The sequence below is a fragment of the Cyclopterus lumpus genome, chromosome 24 (genome assembly GCF_009769545.1).
Source record: "Cyclopterus lumpus isolate fCycLum1 chromosome 24, fCycLum1.pri, whole genome shotgun sequence".
NCBI classification, from domain to species: domain Eukaryota; kingdom Metazoa; phylum Chordata; class Actinopteri; order Perciformes; family Cyclopteridae; genus Cyclopterus; species Cyclopterus lumpus.
This window is the reverse complement of record NC_046989.1, coordinates 12,091,107-12,112,132: the sequence shown is the minus strand read 5'-3', so window position 1 is coordinate 12,112,132 and position 21,026 is coordinate 12,091,107. Positions and strand designations below refer to the sequence as shown.

General features: G+C 44.3%; 1 protein-coding gene across 2 annotated transcripts; it reads right to left on the bottom strand.

The window, feature by feature from the left end:
* Nucleotides 1-8,430: 8,430 nt before the first annotated feature.
* On the bottom strand, nucleotides 8,431-16,773 carry prep (prolyl endopeptidase). Of its 2 annotated transcripts, none has more exons than XM_034527713.1 (14): nucleotides 16,516-16,773; nucleotides 16,086-16,160; nucleotides 15,533-15,666; nucleotides 15,311-15,441; nucleotides 14,750-14,959; nucleotides 14,278-14,399; nucleotides 14,060-14,165; nucleotides 13,542-13,733; nucleotides 13,204-13,401; nucleotides 12,748-12,851; nucleotides 12,011-12,242; nucleotides 11,794-11,925; nucleotides 10,970-11,126; nucleotides 8,431-9,409 (listed from the first exon to the last, which is right to left on the bottom strand). In XM_034527713.1, exons 1-14 carry the CDS (start codon nucleotides 16,651-16,653, stop codon nucleotides 9,115-9,117), a joined length of 2,226 nt encoding a protein of 741 aa, XP_034383604.1. In that variant the 5' UTR covers nucleotides 16,654-16,773; the 3' UTR covers nucleotides 8,431-9,114. The 2 variants fall into 2 exon arrangements, with proteins under 2 accessions (XP_034383604.1, XP_034383605.1); XM_034527714.1 differs by having other exon boundaries at nucleotides 9,292-9,969; nucleotides 16,516-16,731.
* Between the last annotated feature and the right edge of the window lie 4,253 nt (nucleotides 16,774-21,026).

Here is a 21,026-nt window from a genome sequence, read left to right as displayed (position 1 = left end):
AAAGCAGGCCATCTCCTCTTAGACTTATTTTACAACGACTGGACTATGACCGCATGTGAAAGGTTTTTCATGGAAAAGGTAGTATTCTCTTAATTACTTTATTCTTTTAAAACTCTACACGGAGGCGGATTTGCTTAGTTTGAAATCCCATTCTTGATGTCTGCCTCTCTCTGTAAAGAAAGAAGAAACAATAGTTGTTTTTTTTGCATTCAAATTTGCTTCTTCATGTGCCATTTCTATAGATTTCGTTAAGGAATATTTTGAATCAACGAAAAAATGACACACGTTACAAAGTGCGCATGTGCCACGAGCTCCACACTTGACCACAAACGTTAAACAAAAACTTGAAACGTGGAACATTGTATTTATTCACTCGCTTCATTCAACAACATTGGCATCGAAACATTCATTACAAATGTCAAATTTGCAGCGGCGCAATAAATCAAAATCAAGACTTTAAATCCGACACATTTGCAAGATCTTGAAGGTTCTGTCATCTCTTGTAATTTCCATTCCGTTTTCGGGCGAGAAACAGCGAGAAAAAAAATACGAAAATAAACTTTTTGGGAGGTAAATCACCTGGTATTGGTATTTCTTCAATTCAAGAAACTCTCCTCCGACGGGAGTTAACAGGGTGAAAAAATGTGAATGAAATATCGGTGACGTCAGAGAGAGGGGGGAGGTTTGGAAAAGAAGCGCCTCTGCAGCGGGTGCGCCAAACACTGCGCACAATGGAAGGCAATATTCGCTTCAATTGACTGTTTTATGTATCGTTTTAATTTTTCTGCTCGGATTTGACTTGGAAGTATGACTTTATTTTCCTCTACTTGGGTTCATTGAACCTTTCTAAAGTTGTCCACCATGTGTTGATCAACTTAATAACCAGTGAATATAAACTTCTGATCCAATGATCGGTGTATTTCCTAACGGAAGATCATCCTAATATTCCCGTAATATTATTAGTTAAGGTTAAGGTGGCAGTGGTCAGTAACGTTTCTTTTACGGGATGTTTTCCAACTCTTTTTGTGTGTTATGTTCTCACACAAGGACTCTTGATTCCTAAGTGCCATTTGTCGTGGGCTTCAATCCGGAGGTGCGCGCACCTTAAACTTCATAACTTTATTTATAAATGAGCCGAATTGTTGTCATTTGAGGTCAGTGAGAAGCAGGTTGCAGCTGCACAGGTCTGAGCTTATAGCTGCAAACAAATAACACGTGCAGCGCTTCTTCCGGACATGGTTGAAGAAAAAAGGCCACTCGTCAAGAGTTAAAAAAAAAAAAAGAAGAAAAAAAGAGACTCACTTGTAGGAGCGGGTGCAGACAGCTTCCCTGTTTCCCTCCGTGAATGAACGAGATGGCACCGGCCAACCAAACGCCTCCCCAGGTGTCCCGGTGTCCCGGTGTCCCGGTGTCCCGGTGTCCCGGTGTCCCGGTGAAGGACGCGGAGGTTCCGTCTGCTGGACGTGAAGCCGGCCGACGCTCCAGTCTGAATTACATGTTCAGGCTGACCGGAAGCTGCGTGTGTGAATCCAACAGACCGACCGGAGTCAAAGACATGTTCCGTGGATGAATATTGTATACACGGTAACAAAAGGCTGATTTAGTGTGTCAATGTGTCAGCAACAGATTGCACGGAGCCTGCGGTGCACATCTGGAAAATCATCTGGATGACCCGTATAGTTGAGGCACACTTTTCATTGCCAGCCCCCATTCTCTCCACCAAATGCTGCTCTTGATCTCAGAGTCACTGTCGGTCCATCTACTGCTTCATGGCGTGTGTTTGTGTGTGTGAAGAAGAAGACTCACTGAAGATGAATCAGAAGGGCGTTTGAGCTGCACACATGTCCAATAGTCAATAAATCCTTATTGGAGAACTCGAACCCAATCTCCTGCATGTCTCGTGCTCTTCAACCCATGTGGCATTCTTGGCCTCCCCCATCATGCTCCCAGACTTTCCCCCACCTCTTTCTCTCTTGTTGATACGGATCCATCTCCCACCCAGCTTGTTCAGACGCGGTTTCAACTATTACAGATCATGAAGACCCCCCTGAAAGCACGCAATAAGTCATTTCGCATTTTTTTAACATCATACAGAGGGACGCACACACGTAATTGTAATACCATAAATTAGCAACTCCCTTCTGATCTGACGTCTGCTCTTCACTCACTCGGCCTTGTGTCCTCACAGAGCAATGGGCTGCACGTAAACTGTTCCCAGACCAGCGACTGGGAGTCGATAAGAGTCAAGAGATACAGACGACTTAAATGAATAGCGCCATCCATTGGCTCGCCACAGACACTCACCTGCACGATGCTGCATCTTAAACACTGTAATCATAAATATATAAAATAGGCTTTGATGTGTATTTGATCAATTACATACATGCAAGGCCTCGAAGTAATAACGTGAGAGAACAGAACATTAAGCCACAGTCAAATAAGGGATGAGCTTCTTTCTATCACTTCAAACCAAATCAATATTGCATGTTTCAACATGTCTGTATCTTTCAATAAGCAGGAGTTATTAAGGACCCGCAGCTGCCATTGTTTGAGAAAGTCAAAAATCATTCCCAAAAAAAGTTTGATGCTGTCAAATAATAACGGGAGATTTCAATTACAGAAAACAAAAAGTAAAATTAAAAATGTATAGCAATAATGTTGACACGTAGTTTGGAGTTATTTAATTATTGCTCCTCCGCTGAGTTATATAGTTGTTTTAGCAGTGGCCGCCATTTCCGGTTGTCGCATTAATATTTCAGTAGGGTCACAGGTGTGTGTGTGTGTGTGTGTGTGTGTGTGTGTGTGTGTGTGTGTGTGTGTGTGCGTGTGCTTATTGGGTATTTCAGAAGGTCTTCAAATGTGTTAGCCAATCAGAAACTAGCACCAGTTCCAGCAGTTTCACAACACTTTTTAGGACCCACGTGGACAAGAAGATTACAAAATAACAAACGTGTTAACATGTATAGGCCTAGTTTGTAATGTATACAGGATAATATAGGACGTCAGATGCTTTGTACTCTAATGCACCTCCAGCTTCATCACACGTCAGAGGTCAGTCTCTGGGCCGGATGCGCCCTCTGGTGGTTCATTATTCTCTCGCGCACGCACGTGCAGACAGATAAATGATTAATTGAGATGATTAATGGAAGAATGGACTTTTGTTGAGAATCCACTCATTTCTTAATGATGCTTACTTATCAAGGAACTGATGATAGTACAGTAGTCATTAGCTTCTTGGGCATGTCACCTTTTCTTATCAAACATGGTGCTTATTGGCTGGAAATGTTTGAGTGTTAGGAATAATGTATTAATATTAAATCCCAAGTGCTTATGCATGTGTTTTTCCAAACCTACAAAGACTTGTGCTCACTTATGGTTAAAACAATATTCATTTTTAAAATGAGCTTATTGCTCACATTTCAACTGTAAATATTTAGTTCACTTACCTTTTACTCCCTTAATTTCCTCTAAAAGTTGTTCAATGAGTCTCAAAGAAGCTGGTTAACAAGTGGATTTCTGTCCATAGAGCTGAAAAGTTAAAGAAGATAATTTAGTGAGAATTAAGTGAGTTAAAAAAAAAGGATTTTCAATTAGTTTAACACTTTAAGATTCACGGGTGCTTAAAACAGTGCAATTCAAGTTTCCCTGGAACATTTTACAAATAGATTGTAGAACTGAAGAATCTGAATATTTTCATAAAGTTCTTAAAATCCCACTCTCAAAACTGTCCTCCTTAAAAATATGTTTTCAGTTTGGATATTAAGAACAACAACACAACTACTGGGATGTGTGTGTGTGTGACAATTATGTGTTATTAGTCATAAACATGAACATATACTGTATTTGTGTGTAATAAGAATCAAATAATCCTTTATTAGGACACTTTTATCCCCCCAAAAATCTTCTTTTGAAAGGACATGCTCTTGTCTACAGCTGTCTAGGCCTTACAGCCTTTTTCTCACTGCATTAAGCAATTGGAATGTTGTATTTTAAGTCTTAATAAATGGAGATACATTATTGTATACATGTGACTGTTGAGTACAATAAAATTGTATGCTCAAACAAACTGTCTTCTAATTACATTTTGGTCTGTAAATCATATACAGTTACAGCCTTTCGTTTCATTGTAATATTTAATTAATGCTCTTAAAAACTGAACAGGAAGTTATGCATTAAAATTAAGAATAAATGAATAGAACGGTCCGCCGCCCGGTCTACATAGACCGAGCGGCGGGCCAGGGGGGAGACCTGGGCGGGGCGATCGCTGGCGGCATAGACTAGCTCTAGGGACGTGGAACGTCACCTCACTAGAGGGGAAAGAGCCGGAGCTGGTGCAGGAGGTGGAGCAGTACCAGCTAGATATAGTTGGGCTCACCTCCACGCACAGCATGGGCTCTGGAACCAAGCTCCTGGAGAAGGGTTGGACTTTGTCCTTTTCTGGAGTTGCCCAGGGTGAGAGGCGCCGGGCGGGAGTGGGGATACTCACGAGCCCCCGGCTGAGCGCCGCTGTGTTGGAGTTTTCCCCGGGGAACGAGAGGGTCGCCTCCCTGCGCCTACGGGTTGCGGGGAGTAAGGCTCTGACTGTTGTTTGTGCTTATGCACCGAACAGCATTTCGGAGTATCCGGCCTTCTTGGAGTCGGTGGGAGGGGTCCTGGAAAGGGCGCCGCCCGCCGACTCCATAGTTCTCCTGGGGACTTCAACGCTCACGTGGGCAATGACAGAGAAACCTGGCGGGGCGTGATTGGGAGGAACGGCTTGCCCGATCTGAACCCGAATGGTGTTTTGTTGTTGGACTTCTGTGCTAGCCACAGTTTGTCCATAACGAACACCATGTTCGAACATAAGGTGGCTCATAAGTGTACCTTGTACCAGAACACCTTAGGCCGGAGATCAATGATCGACTTTGTAATCGTATCATCTGATCTGCAGCCGTATGTCTTGGACACTCGGGTGAAGAGAGGAGCAGAGCTGTCAACTGATCACCACCTGGTGGTGAGTTGGATCAGATGGCGGGGGACTCGGCTAGAAAGACCTGGCAAGCCCAAACGTGTAGTGAGGGTGAACTGGGAACGTCTGGCAGAGGATCCTGTCCGGAAGGTCTTCAACTCCCACCTCCGGAAGAACTTCTCACAAATCCAGAGGGAGGCCGGGGACATGGAATCCGAGTGGACCTTGTTCAAAGCCTCTATTGTGGACGCGGCTGCTCGGGGCTGTGGCCGGAAGGTCATCGGTGCCTGTCGTGGCGGCAACCCGAGAACCCGATGGTGGACACTGAGGGTGAGGGAAGCCGTCAAACTGAAGGAGGCCTTTCGGGCCTGGCTGGCCCAGGGGTCTCCTGAAGCATGAAGCAGCTGACGGGTACCGGCGGGCCAGAAGGGCTGCAGCGCCGATGGTCGCGGAGGCTAAAACTCGGGCATGGGAGGAGTTTGGGGAGGCCATGGAGAAGGACTTTCGGTTGGCCTCAAGGAAGTTCTGGCAAACCATCCGACGGCTCAGGAAGGGAAAGCAGGGTCTACCCCAGGCTGTTCTCAGCAGGGGGGGGGGGACTGCTGACCCGGACTGGGGACATCGTCGGGCGGTGGAAAGAGCACTTTGAGGAACTCCTAAACCCGGCCAACATGTCCCCCGGAGAGGGGGCAGCGCCGGAAGACTTTGGGGTGGTTTCACCCATATCCCTGGCAGAGGTCGCTAAGGTAGTCATAAAGATCCTTGGTGGCAAGGCGCCAGGGGTGGATGAGATCCGCCCTGAGATGCTGAAAGCGCTGGACATTGTTGGGCTGTCTTGGTTGACACGCCTTTTCAGTGTCGCATGGGGGTCGGGAACAGTGCCCATGGACTGGCAGACCGGGGTGGTGGTTCCCATCTTCAAGAAGGGGGTCCGGAGAGTGTGCTCGAACTATCGTGGTATCACACTGCTCAGCCTCCCGGGAAAAGCTTATGCCAGGGTGCTGGAGAGGAGGCTCCGACCGCTTGTCGAACCTCGGATTCAAGACGAACAGTGCGGATTCCGTCCCGGTCGTGGAACAGTGGACCAGCTCTTTACCCTCGCAAGATTACTGGAGGGGTCCTGGGAGTTTGCCCAACCAGTTTACATGTGCTTTGTAGACCTGGAGAAGGCTTTCGACCGGGTCCCTCGGGGGTTTTTGTGGGGGGTGCTGCGGGAGTATGGGGTGCCGGACCCGTTGGCACGGGCCATCCGGTCTCTGTACGCCTGCAGTAGGAGCTGTGTTCGTCTCCTCGGTAGTAAGTCAGACACGTTCCCGGTGGGTGTTGGCCTCCGCCAGGGCTGCCCTTTATCACCGGTCCTGTTCGTGACCTTCATGGACAGGATATCTAGGCGCAGCCAGGGGGCGGAGAGGATCCGGTTCGGGAGTCTCGGGATCGCCTCTCTGCTGTTTGCGGATGATGTGGTCCTGTTTGCCTCCTCGGACCGTGACCTCCAGCATTCACTGGGGCGTTTTGCAGCCGAGTGCGAAGCGGCAGGGATGAGAGTTAGCACCTCCAAATCTGAGGCCATGGTGCTCTGCCGGAAACCGGCGGATTGCTCCCTCCAGGTGGGGGCAAACTGCCTACCCCAAGCGAAGGAGTTCAAGTATCTCGGGGTCTTGTTCACGAGTCAGGGTAAGGTGGAGCGGGAGATCGACAGGCGGATCGGTGCGGCTGCAGCAGTAAAACAGGCTCTGTACCGGTCCGTCTTGGTGAAGAGGGAGCTGAGCCGGAAGGCAAAGCTCTCCATTTACGGTCTACGTTCCAACCCTCACCTATGGTCACGAACTCTGGGTCGTGACCGAAAGAACGAGATCTCGGATACAAGCGGCCGAAATGAGCTTCCTCCGTAGGGTGGCCGGGCTCAGCCTTAGAGATAGGGTAAGGAGCTCGGACATCAGGGGGGAGCTTGGAGTCGAGTCGCTGCTCCTTCGTGTCGAAAGGAGTCAGCTGAGGTGGTTCGGGCATCTAGTCAGGATGCCTCCTGGACGCCTCCCATTAGAGGTTTTCCGGGCACGTCCAACTGGTAGGAGGCCCCGGGGAAGACCGAGGACACGCTGGAGGGATTATATCTCCCGGCTGGCCTTGGAACGCCTCGGGATCCCCCAGAATGAGCTGGAAAGTGTTGCGGGTGAGAGGGAAGCCTGGGTCGGCCTGCTGAACCTGCTGCCACCGCGACCCGACCCTGGATAAGCGGGTGATAATGGATGGATGGATGGAATAGAACGTTCATGGAGAAAAAAAGAAGTGTGTGTTGCTTCTGCGTTGTGATGAATTGAATTGCTCCTCGGAAATGAGTTTGGAAAAACTCAGATGGAGGGAGGACATGTCATTTGTTTAGTCTTTTCACAGTAACTGCACGATGAAACATGAGCATAGGGACATGAAACATGTATGTTGAGTAATCCACATGGGGGCCCTCTGACCACCCTCATGTTCTGCTCCTGCTGCACGTGCACGGGTCATTCTTTCAGAGTGACGGCCCCCTGGTGGAAGACCAGAACACGAACAGGACTGGAAACAGTCAGGATGTTACAGGAAAAGTTCATCTTTGACACATATGAGAGCAGTGAATATGGTATTAACACATACATGATCTTCATCAGGGTTTGTTCTGGTGCTAATGAGGATTTAGCAATGAAGCTGATATCGACTCTCCATCTGTCCTTGTGTCTAAATCAGATGAACAGTGAGGACGGAGAGACTCTTGTAGGAAGGTCTGTCCTTGGCACCCTACTTAATATCACCTTTATAATCTTATTTCTGGAACTGCTGTCCTCAGTGGAAATATAACAATACATCTGACTGAAACTCCACACGTCCAAGATCAACTGCCTTTACTTTAAAAATAACAATAACATAATTAAATGTCATATTGAAAATCTGTTTCAACATTCAACTTCAGGCTGAAGAATTTGTTCTGGACCAGCACACACCTCAGGAGGAGTCTTTTAATACAGCTACAGAGTTATAGAAATGACAAACGGTGTTCACATAAAGAAACAATAACATGGTCTCGTTTCCCGGAGGTCTGAAGCCTTAGAAAAGTGACTCTCTGAAGAGGTCAGGCCGCCGTGGTAAATGATGGCTGGATGCCGGAGAAGAAACAAAACGTCATCTCCTTTGATCTAAAATCTTTATTATTATGTGGGAAATGTATTTTTACTGTAGCACATTTCTTTCACCATATACAGGTAAGAGTTTAGATATGAATGCACTAAATGCAACCCAGAAATAAAACCACATGTACTAAGATAAGCAATGCAGCAAGAGTTCTTTCTAATCTTACAGCGTTTGTAGCAGCTTTTTCCTTCAGCCCCTTACCGCCTACTCATTCTTCCATTCTTTTCTACAATCCGAGATGTCACACCAGAAAACTATTTAGAGTTCAAGCAGCTCCATCAAATACATTTCTTAATGACAGAATAAATGGACACGATAAATCACCGGTTAAAAAGTTGTTTATTGTAATGTGGCATTGTATTTTGTTCCCTTTAAAAAAGGTAAACAACCAGCACGTCAAGAGGTAGAAATCAATATCAGTCTGAAAGAAATATGAGGACTGACTTTTTTTTTTTCCTCTCACACTCTTTCTCTCTCACACACACACACAGTTTTTTGCAAGCATCTCATGTCACGACAATACTGTTGTTTTGCAGCGTCATCATTTGCACTATACTTGTACAAGCTGGAGTCACTCAACATCCGCAGCATCCATTCTGTACATAAACGTAAAATAAATAATACGCATCATGTTAAAGCAATCAGAGGACGCAGAAACAATTTACAAATAACTGTTTGCCACTTTGACCTCATGACTGTTAACTGCTGATTGGCTGTCACGATGAAGGTACCGCTTCCCTTTACACACATCCATCATTGATAATGTAGTCACTCTTTCCTTAGGACTACAAACATGGCCGTTGGTTAGCTGTGGGTGCTGCATGTTGGCTTAAGGTTGCATGCAGGTGTTTTTTCTTAGATAAACGCAAAGAAAAGACAAACATAAAAGATGTAGTAACGGTGGCTGGGTAAACAGTTAAAATATCCAGCATGGTGTTGGTGTGAAGTGATAAAGGAAGCATGAACAGCTGATAGGAGCAGTATTCCAAAGATTACTTGACAAGTTATTTGACCCAGGAGATGTTGAGACAGCGAGCGATGAAGGCGTAGGTGTCAGCCACCTCCTGGATGACCTTGCTGGTGGGCTTGCCGGCGCCGTGGCCCGACTTTGTGTCCACAAGGATGAACAGAGGGTTTGTCTGCTTGGGGCTGCGGCCTACGATGTGCTGCAGGGTGGCAATGTATTTGAGGGAGTGGAGAGGCACCACGCGGTCATCGTGGTCCCCTGTCAGCAGGAGTACTGCAGGGTACTGGACCCCGTTGCTTTCTGGGATGCGGATGTTATGGAGCGGGGAGTATCTGGCAAAGAGGAGCATTGGGAAGTACAGAGTTCAGATATTAGCTCAAGTTTAAGGAAATAAAAAGGCCAAATAAACAGCTTAAAGTTACTGTGAGGAACTTTTACCGGTGATGAGGCGTTCTCAATTAAATACCGGCGCTTCTATATGACCTACGTAGGTAAACAAGAGCAGCAAGAAGACAGACTACTTCTATTTTTTTTTAATTCTTGATACTTCCCATTGGTGCCACTGGGTCAGATTATAGCAAAACAAAAGGATGTCATGCAGGTTCAACAGAAACTCCTTCAGCTCAGACTCAAGCTAGGCCACCTGCAGCAACCAGCCCATCTTGGACAAACCCAGATCCGGCTTTGCTGCCTCCTGAGACCTGCAGTCGGAGCTCCAGCAGGAGGAGAGCTACGCCCCCGGCAGCAGAGGCTCCTCCTCCTGCTCCCCGCTGAGAGCCAACACTGACACCAAGCTGCTGGAGGCCCAGTCCGCATAGCTGGGCCTGCTGAAGGGAAGGGAGGCACGGGAGAACCAGAACCAGGACTCCGCAGAGCAGACTATCAGACCCTGCTGCAGAAAAATTAGGTTTTCTAAAAGGAATTCTCATGTTCTGGAACACTACCACTGTTGTCCACAGGGACGGCGTCATTAACACAAAATTAAAGTTCCTCATAGCAACTTGAATTATTACAGCAGATTATATTCTCAATTCACTGATACGGTCTAAAAAATATATTGTATAAAATACTCAACTTACTATAATACAAGCACACATTTTTGAGGCAGAAACCAGCAAATGTGGCATTTTTGCATGAAAAATACATGAAATTATTTATTGACACCTTTCTATTAATTTAGTTTCGATCTACTAGTCAATCAAATGGGGTTATGGTTCCTATCAAGACCATACACCATCTCAGCCCACTTGCAACTTGAGACAAATGAAAAAAAAAGAGGATAATTTTCTGCTGTTTCTTCCAATGAAGCTGCTTGTTCCATAAATTACACTTTGTATTGCAAGTCAATCAGATTGGTTGATATTCAGTTATCAAAGTCATGTCACGTGTGTGACATGTGGTGATGTTAGTGCCCTCAGAAGATTTAAGCTTTTAAAATAGACGCAGGTTAAATGCTTTTGAAATCAAAATTTGAGTTTTAGCATGTATGCCAACGCATCAAATTCTGCATCAATACAGTAGCTGCATAGAATGATACGCATGAATAGTTCCCATTTCTGTATGCAAATGATATGATTTCACAGTAAAATAGACAACACATGTGCATGTTTCTCTTTATGCATTTTGTAAATGACTGTTTTACCTTGGGGTTGTGGATGTAAATGAGTAAAATTGTGGACCATGATGTCCTTCTGCATGTCAATGTCACGGCATAGCATGTCACATTTGAATAGTTACTGCTTGCAACAGTTTCTTTGAAAAGGCAGCTGCAGTATGTAAAGTAAAGCAATTATGCAAATATAGAACACAGCTTGTGTTTGACCTTTGAACTAGCTTCCTCCCTGACTTTGACCTCACTGGATGAATACGTGTATGTGTTACTGAGCACTTACTTCATGAGACAATCAAACTGCTCTTTGTTTTCAGAACAGCCAAAGTCAGTGGTCCAGGCGTGACCAATGGTGAACTTGTGGAATTTCAGCATGTCCATGACGCCCACCTGAGCGACAGCACAGCCGAACAGCTCAGGCCGCTGGTTCACGCAGGCCGCTGAGAGAGGAAAGTCAGACACATATATGCACTCTCGCCTATCATGGTTCTTAGTGGAAACTAAACTTCACTATAGCCTTCTCATGTTTTTTTAGAAAGGTACTATTTAATCAGACACCTGAATATTTCTTCAATCTGTTACAATATACATGTAACAGACATAACCATCACACAAGGAACGCTAGTTTAGGTCACTTGATACCTCCAACCCCAAGAACAAACCTCCTCATATGTAGTTACTGCTTGGAATTTACTACCTCATCATCATCAATCTCATACAGGTAATAATTTGTTATTTAAAAAAAATTAAAAATGCGCACCTTGGGGTATCAACCAGTTGACATTAACTACTTGACAGTTTCCATCACTATTGTAGTCATCTGTTCTTTCTTTTTATATATTACTGATGTACTGCACAATATAAATCCTAGTCCTCGACTACACTTTACTAATTTTGTATTATTCTGTTTGTTTCATGTCATGTTTCGCATGTTTGTATGTATCATTTTGTCCTTTCTGTGGACCCCAGGAAGATTAGCGCCCGCTAAGGCGTCAGCTAATGGGGATCCAGTTAATAAACTAAACCAAAACACCGGGGACCAAAGACTGCAAGCTAAAACCGTTTGAGGATTCTCTTATGTTGTTCCTCAGCCAGCTAGTGACCTACCTACAAGCAGGCCACCGTTAGAGCCTCCATTTATAGTCAGCTTGGAAGGAGAAGTGTATCCCTCTTTGACGAGATATTCAGCCGCACACTGGAAGTCTGTGAAGCAGTTCTGCTTGTTGGCCAACATGCCAGCTAAAAGGGGAAGAAATAAAGTATATCAACGAGGGGGTTTGCACTGGCATCAACAAACGAGATGGATGAGCACAATTCCTCTCACTTTTGTGCCAGGTCTCCCCATACTCTCCTCCTCCTCGAATGTTGGCAACAGCCAGGACTCCTCCCAGATGTCGGACAAAGATGAGTCGGGAGACGCTGTAGCTCGGTGTGATGGAGATGTTAAAACCACCGTAGCCGTATAGAAAACCTGGATGGGAGCCATCCAACTTGATGCCCTTCTTGTGAATGATAAACATGGGGATTTGAGTGCCATCCTTGGAGGAATAGAAGATCTGGCAAAAAACATGGAGGAAGACACACCATCAGGAACACAAATAGGACTGAAAAAAGAGCCAGGAAATGTGAGGGAATGAGTAAATGTCTTGGAGACATATGGGAGCAGTGAATATGGTATAAACAAACACATTATCTTCATCAGTGTTTGTTCTAATGAGGATATAGCAATGAAGCTGATATCAACTCTCCATCTGTCCTTGTGTCTAAAATCAGATGAAAGGAGAGGACGGAGAGACTCTTGTAGGAAGGTCTGTCCTTGGCACCCTACTTAATTTCACCTTCACAATGTTATTTCTGGAACCGCTGTCCTCAGTAGAAATATAACAAATCAATCTGACTCTGAAACTCCACACGTCCAGAAGCTGCCTTTACTTTCAACAATAACATAATCCCGCCCGCCTCCCGCCCAAAAAAAGAAAAGAAAAACAAGACGCAGGATTTCGTGCTAGAAATGATAGAAACAGTGTACACATAAAAAAAACAATGACATGTCCTCGTTACCTGTGTGGTCTGGTAGTCTGAGGGGCTGAAGCCTTTGACAGTGACCTCTCTGAAGATGTGGGGCTGCAGCGGCTCCTGAGTCAGGTCGCAGTGGTAAATGATGGCTGGATGTCGGAGAAGTAAAAAATCTAACTTGTTCTAAAATCTTTATAGCCACCATAAAGACATGTGGGAAATGCATTTCATTGTAGCACATTTCTTTCTTTCATCCATATACAGTGAACAGTTTACGTACAATAAAACATCAATCCCACTGGCTTGAGAGTTTCATGCGTCTAATATTACAATCAAGTTATGAAGAATTGTTGAAAGCAGGTTGTTCTTCACCCCGTTTCCACCGTTTTAAACAAATAAATATTTTTACAGCAAAAAATGTTAGAAAGTGACACAGCATCTACAACTACCACACAAACCATGCAGTTATACACAGATAACGTGTATTTAGTGATCTTGTACCTGGGGAGAGGAAGGAGGTGAAATAGTAAAAGATCTCTGAATCCCTCTTCCGTCCTGTGAAACCGACCACGGAGCCGACATCGAGAGGGAAGGTCCTCAGCTCCTCCCCCGAGCTCAGACGGTACATTTTCAACACATTCTTCACGTCGTGGAGGAAACACACAAACAGGTAGCTGGAGTATGTGCAGGTGGCGAACACTGCAGGCGAAACATGTCCAAGGGAAGACATCAAATAAGAAGTTTAAAAAGGTGTATTTCTATTAGACATAAAAATAAATGTTAACACCCATTCCTAATATGTTAATAGTGCGGGTCACATGAATGTTGCAGCAGCTCACCAATAACGTCCTTGTCATGTTGAGGGATGAGCTCTTTCCAGTTGCTCTGAGCGGGAGAGGCGAAGTCGATGTTGATGAGGCGGTAACGCGGGGCGTCGAGGTTGGTCTTGAATGTGAACAACGTATCCTCATTGGTCACATACTCGTACTCAGCGTCAAAGTTATCGATCAGCTTCACCCATGGCAAAAGTCCTAAACATGAGTTGTATTTAAGTTCTATGATGAGAGCGCTCGACATGAACATAAAAACTGTGACTATAAAAAAAGGAGAAAGTGCTTCTTGGATCAGACAGAGTAAAATCCATCCATCCATCCATCCATCCATTTTCAATACCGCTTATCCTCATTAGGGTCGCGGGGGCCCTGGAGCCTATCCCAGCTAACATGTAAATCATAAAAAAAACTAGCAATCTTGTAATAGTTACCAGGTTATGATTAATACCCACTGAGAATGCTAATATAAAGCAAGCGTTACAGTAGGCAAACAGATCAACTAAATAAAACAAAGTCTAACATACCGGTAATACCCTGAGGAGTGGTTTCAAGGTCACAATACCACAGTCTGTTGACCGGATCACAACCTTCCCTGATAGACAGCAGCAGGTACCGTCCATCATCTGATACCTGCAATATGCATACAAATCGTGAACCCTACCTGAATATCAATTGACACATGCACTTGTCTGCCTTCATTCGTTTTAATTTTTAGGAGCAAAAAGACAAAATGCTGGCATACCTCAGCTCCACCCATCCATTTGGGGTGGTCAGGAAATTCTGCGCACAGCACGTCCTCAGACTGCGGAGTCCCCAAAACATGGAAGTATAGCTTCTGGTGCAAGTTGGTGGAGGTCTCAGTGCCTAGGAGACAAAACGTTTTACTCAGCATTGCCCCCTAGTGGTGGCAAAAAAACAATTCAGGGATGAGGGAGGTAAGGGTGTTGGTGGATTGCAGAAACAATACTACAACTTCAAAGTTGTAATAGCAGAAGATGCTACAAATCCATCAGACTAATAATTTTTTTTTTTTTTTTTTAAAACATGGAAGAAAACTGCAAATCCCTTTTTTCCTCAAATAATCTATTTTCATCTTTAGTCTGAAATGTTTGCTTCAAGTATTGAGCCTTACCAATTTATAATAAATAAATAAATAAATAAATAAAATATATATATGCTACAGCAAAGTTAAAGATTTGAATATTTGATCTCACCGTCACTCTTGCCCTCCTGCTCTGGGTAGGAGTTGTAGAAAAGTCCCTTCCCATCATGAGTCCAGGACATGCAGCTAAACTTGACTCGCTTCAGGCGGTCCTCCAGAGGCTTGGCACCTTCCACCTGCAGGAAGCGAATCTCCACCCAATCCGAACCACTGGCACTGGTGCCATAAGCCAGGTTCTCCCCGTCCTCAGAAAAAGCGTATCCTTAAAAATAGGAACAGAACAGCCCGTTTACAAAGACATCAGGGAAAGCTGACACTTTATTTAGCGGTCAATGTGGATGCTCTAAATAGCAGGCTATTTCTGGACATGAAGACATAACAGATTCAAAATACAGTTATCATTACCATATCAGGTAACTAATTTGGCAATCTGTCCCAAGACATTCGACAAAGGCTTCACAATGAAATGAAGCACAATCTAATGCATACTGGAATATATAATGTGGAGCAGAAATGCAAAAGATTTCCCTAAAATCTAAAAATAGAATTAGGAGAATAAACCAACCCAGTAATAAAATAAAACATGTAATAAAATACATTGCTTTGTTTATACCTCGCAGGGCAACAGTTCCATCATCAGAAAATGTGTTTGGATCCAAGAAGACTGTCGGCTCAGCATCCAGGTTCTCCTGCAAGTACATCACACTCTGGTTTTGGAGGCCTGTGTTGTAAAAGTGAAAGTACCTGAAAATGAGGGGAGGAATTGTTAAGACACAAAAAGGAATTTCACAGGCGTGTTATTAAAGTACAACAACCTGATTATGTTGTGGCTCACCTGTTGCCCCTCTTGAAGGGACAGCTATACTTGGGGTAGTCGTACAGCTCAGTCATGCGCTCCTTGAACAGGTCTCGCACCTCACATTGCTCCAAGAATGGCACCGTCAGCTGGTTCTGAGCGCTGACGAAGGCCTGGTGGAGGAACACACAGCACCCAGAGGTTTATTTTCATCTTTGCAGTCCGTTTGAATAAGCAAATGTTGGTTAATAATCTGAGTAAAACCAGAACAGCTCTTTTTTTTTTTTTACAACAAGCAGGTCACAGATTTTACTAGTTTATCCAGATCATTCAGGCCCTTGGTGACGTCAACACGTCTTGATACTGCTGGTTAAGAGTGCCTTTAAAACTGTCTGCATAACACAACCAGTGCCAGTACTTTTGTAAACAGAACGGCAAGAGTGAGTTGTACTAACCAATTATAAAACACCAGATTAACAAAATATCAGAACCGAAATAATAACAGTAAAGCATGTGTGCTCTCGTGCTTTATTTAGCAAGTATGTAAGAATGAAGAAAGGCAATACAAAAAAGGAATAAGGACGCAGGCTACCTGTGTCTTTTCACTGTCCGGGTCCTCCAGCCAGCTGTACGGGTCGGGTACTTTGGAGCCATGGTAACAGTCCACCTGAAACAGGTGACAAAGTAACGACAGCGGTTACAAAGTGAAACAGCTAGCTAACGTACGTTAGGTATGGCAAAACAAGCAAGACAGGCTCGTGCTGCCGAGCTGGCGCGAGCCTAGTGGGTGACCAACGTTCGCCAAGGGGCAAAGGAAACGTCCGCTAATGTTACAAACAAGCAGAATCTGGGAACGGCTGTCAACATGTCGTCAACACAGTCAGTGCGGGCTGTCAACTCAGGCTAAGCTAACTAGCATCCTAACAAAGCAGACGCTCGCTCCAATGAATGAGAAATGCGTGATGATGAAGCATCCCGGCGTATTAGCACGCGAGGCTAGCGCGCGAGCCTGATTTACTTACGACTGCGTCGTCACGGTACGTCTGCGGGTACTGGAAGGACATTTTGGAGGACAGTTTTCGGGAATTGCGTAACAAAACAAGTCGTCTCAGAGACTGAAGTGGCGGTTTTGAAATGGCCCTGTAGATCCCGTAAAACATCAAGTTAAGACACGGAGCGCTTTTTGGCAGATGCCCCGCTTACGAACAGCCAACGAGGGTTTTGAAGAGATCGCAGCGGGCTGCTGTGGGATCAGACCAAATGTTATGGCGCCCTCTACTGGCGGACAGTGAGAACAGGACTCGGAGAAGATCGGCTGAATAAGTTTAATATAGAATTCAACCATTACTACAGATACTCTGAGACGTCAGATACCATTAAACCCATTTATCGTTAATCCTGTTAATATGCATGCATTAATACATTGATGAATAAATGAAAGAGTCTGTGACTTAATTTACCCTTACTTGGTTTCACATAGTGTCGCTGCAGTTTATACGGTTGCACATATATATACTTTACGGTACTGGTTGAACAGCACTTTTTGGGAAATTTGGAAGACAAGTTTTTTATTTTATTTGATGCACGAGCTAACATCAGCCTTCAAACAGTTAATGGTTAAGCCATTATTTTGTTGTTATGGCAACATTTTAGTGATTTATTTTTTAGCTTCTAATTTGGGGATGGTAACTATTCAATAATTTATTATTTAATATTATGCAAATTTGGTATCAATAACTAAAGCTCAGAATGACGCCTTTCTTTTGTTTTGGTTCTGGACAGTGTTTTTATTCACCAACTTTCAGATCAGAAAATAAAGGTACAGTCCAAAGATCAGTTGTATTCTACCTCACTGTGGATGTTTAAAAGTGTACTTGATGATTATGGAAATGACAATAATGCTCTAAAAAAGTACAAGAACAAATCTGATGCTATTTGTTCCCAAAATAAATCTAGTCTAGCTGATAGCAAATATAGTTTTATATATCGGGAAGCTGCACCTTTAGTTAAAGGTTATCTAAGTCCACCGGGAGTCTCCATCACCACTCTTATCTACGTGGCAGAAGAGGATAGGGGTCAACTCTTCACTCTTCTTTCTTTCTGCTCATCATCCTCCCCTCTTTTCCTTCCTCTCCTTACTTAATCAATCCTGATTCGACCATCATTATCACTGGCACCTACTCTTCCACATGTGACTGATGAGATAAGGCCCACTGAGGTAGCATTCACCAGGAGGAAATGAGTGGATCCACTGAAGTGCATGATTCATTTGAAGAGATGTGTTTCTCCAAAAGATAAATATCTGGGATCTTTAGTTCTATTTGGTTTATCTTGCCTACATTTAAAATGGTGGAATGATATTCTTCTATAGTGACTTGGCTATCTTGTTGAATGTGTTGTGTTAATCTGCTCTGACGTCTTTTTCCACATTGTGACTGCAAGTCATTTTACAGCTATGCAGATAAGAGCCTTGAAACAGGTTTAATTACACAGTAGAAAAGGAAACGCATTGTTTGGATACCACGGCCGATCATACAGTCAGATGTCTCCAGGAGATTCCAAAGTGATGTTACTTTCGGATGCAGCTTGAAGCGTGTCAGAGCTGTCACGCCGCTGAGCCAGATTTTGGACGCATGATGAGAAGGTTCCTAACCCTCCTCTTGAACGCACAGTGAAAGTGAAGAGAGAGAGGAGGGGAGTGCAGCTGGATTGTTTTTCCTTCTGAAGAAAAGGTAAAGTTGTTGGGTGGGATGGATGTGTCACAGGTGGTGTTATAATGAGAGATGTTGGTCTCTTCTGGTGGACTCTTGGTATCCGAAATGTTTGTGGATGTTTTTGGTACAAGGATGTTCCCTGCATCCCCCCTCTTCCCCCACTCCATTCTTCTTCCTTTCCTTACGCTGGAGTCAGGAATACCCCTCTATGCAAAGGGGATCTCTTCCTGTTTGCCCATGTCAGGCTCAGATATGGGTCACAGAACTATTGTCCTCTGACGCTCCTGTTTCCTTAACAAAATGGGGGGAGAAAAACAGTGACAGTTTGAATGAGGGTGTTTGTGTTTCCATTGAAATATGGACTTTTTATGTAGTTGGGTGGGGGGGTGGGGGGGGTTATGCATTTGTGTGTTTGACAAAGAGTCGGGCTGGGCTGGAAGTGGCCATGCATGAATTACACCTTCTTGTTCCACTGTTTTCCTCCATTGTTCAGAGTCAACAGTGATCTGTCCCTCATAGTCGGAAGCACCTGTCTGTGTTGCGGCGGACAAAGAGGATGACCACCTGTTGTGTTTCACTGCACGGGGTTACCACAAGGTTAACTCATTCATAAAGCTCTGTGGCTTTGCTCAGCGTGGCTCCTGTGAAACCTCAGCTAAAGGCGGAAGCAGAAAGGAAACTATTGAGTCTGGCAATCAAAAGAGATGAGTTGACGTAATATTATAATTCTAACATTGTGAGACTGGGTTTCTACTTAATAATGTTAGTTTTATGTTATTATGACTACTGCAGCTTCTGTCTCTTGCAAATCCATATCCATAACGGATTCCTCCTCTGTGGCTCTTTTTGGGGGTTATAGGAAACTGTGTTCTGTGCTACTTAGCATCCCAACATTACAACACTAAGATGGTGAACATCATTCAAACTAAACATCAGCATGCTGAGCAACAATAACAAGCTGAAAGGATATTTTCATCATCCGTGAGCATGGTTTTAGATTCTTTCCTTCTCTGAAGGATATATGTGGTCGAGATTGTAGAGACATATTTGTGATATATTGCGCGAAGAGAATTTGTTGCACCTTTCGTTTACTTTTTTATTGAGGAAATGTTTTGTCTATATACACGATTATTCTGCTCTTGATTCTTTCATAGCAACAGAGAGACTGGTTTGCATATTGTGTGGACACAAGCCCGCTTACAGTTCAATTCCTTACAATAAAATGGAATGGGTTATATTGCTCTTATTTTTCATCACAAACGCCATATTCAGCAATAAGGGATGTCCATGTTTCTTTTCTGTTACCTCACCAGCTAAAATCTATAGTCACAGTCCCTTAACTTAATAATAGCCGTCCAAAGGGATCCCAACGCGACAAAACAATACACAAGCAATAATAAGGACTCTTTTAAATACAGAGATCACAGGGGGACAGCTTCCTGCCTCTTTCTCTCATTCGGCTGTCATTAGCCGGGGCCGGGATAACAGTCTCTGCTCTGTCCTGTGTGTCATGTGGTGGAGGGTCAGTCCAACCTGGCCCCTCAGATGTCCTCAGACAACAGGATGTTATGAGGATCCCGTCAGGGAAATTACAGCGTGCACGGAAGACGGATGTGATTGCAGCGCAATTGAAAGGAAATGCTAAATGCATTTGTCCTCACGCATATACAGCATGTTTGTTCAAAGTTGGTTCATGTTTTAGGTTGTATTAGTGACCTTGATAAAGGCACGTACAGTAACTAACATCACGTGTTGATCATTGACAAAAGAACAGCCCATTACTTTGGATTTGAACTTAGGAGCCCAATGTTGTCCAGTGGTGACTTCATCTCTGTCTTCTGCAGGGTGACAGCAAAGCCCACATGTAATAAGGTTCTGTCAGTATCTATTCAGATACAGTCATGAGTCCTTTCAGCAGAAAGCACATGATAAGAGCGACAATAAGGCTGAGTCAATCAGCGAGAGGGGAAGTTTGTCATTGTTTGTAGTGATCATGTTGAAAAGGGAAAGAAAAAGAGCACTCAGGTTTCCCAAAACCAACTCGGTGAAAGAGGTGAGGATAAAAGGAGAGTTTTACAAAAACACAACTTTCATGGGTCGAGTGTCTTTGATTGCGTGCGCATGCACCAGAGCATATTGATACTGTCAAAAGAAATGTTGACGTCATGGTCTGAAAATAGATCTCTGTCTTTCAGGCAAAGTGATTTATATCTGTTTCCCTCCTCGTCAAACTTGTCGGGGCACTCTTTCCCACAACGCTCACACCTCAAGTCTTGCCAAAGACTGACAGCCACGTTTCTAGACTCTCACCTCGGGACGTCTGAAAAGACTTTCTTGTCTTAATTAGTTAGGCCAGAGCGAACTTAGTCGCGAGAACAAAGCCGAGATCTGATGACACTGGTTTGTAATCAGGTGAAGTCCGCACAGTCCGGAGAAACGAGGCGGAGAAAAACCCGAGTTTTCCCTTGTCATTACACAAACACACACCACCTATATGTGTCCACCATCTCTACACATCTCCTCTCTTCATCTTGTTGTGTCTTTGAACCTCACCTGCTTTGTTTTCTGGGTTTGTCAAAAAAAGAAAAGGAGGAGGGGAAAATGAATGTATCGCTTGCGTGCAGACGGATATTACCCTTTTAAAAGCAAAACAAATATGTGTGTGTGTGCATGCCCTGTAATTTTACTGTTGACATGTGCACTTACAGTGGGGATCATGGACCCTGTTAATGACTGGGGCAGGTAACACTGGAGACAGGTGGAGGACAGTGCTGTCTGAATGGTACTAAAATAGAGAGAGTGTGCGTCTGTGCATGAGC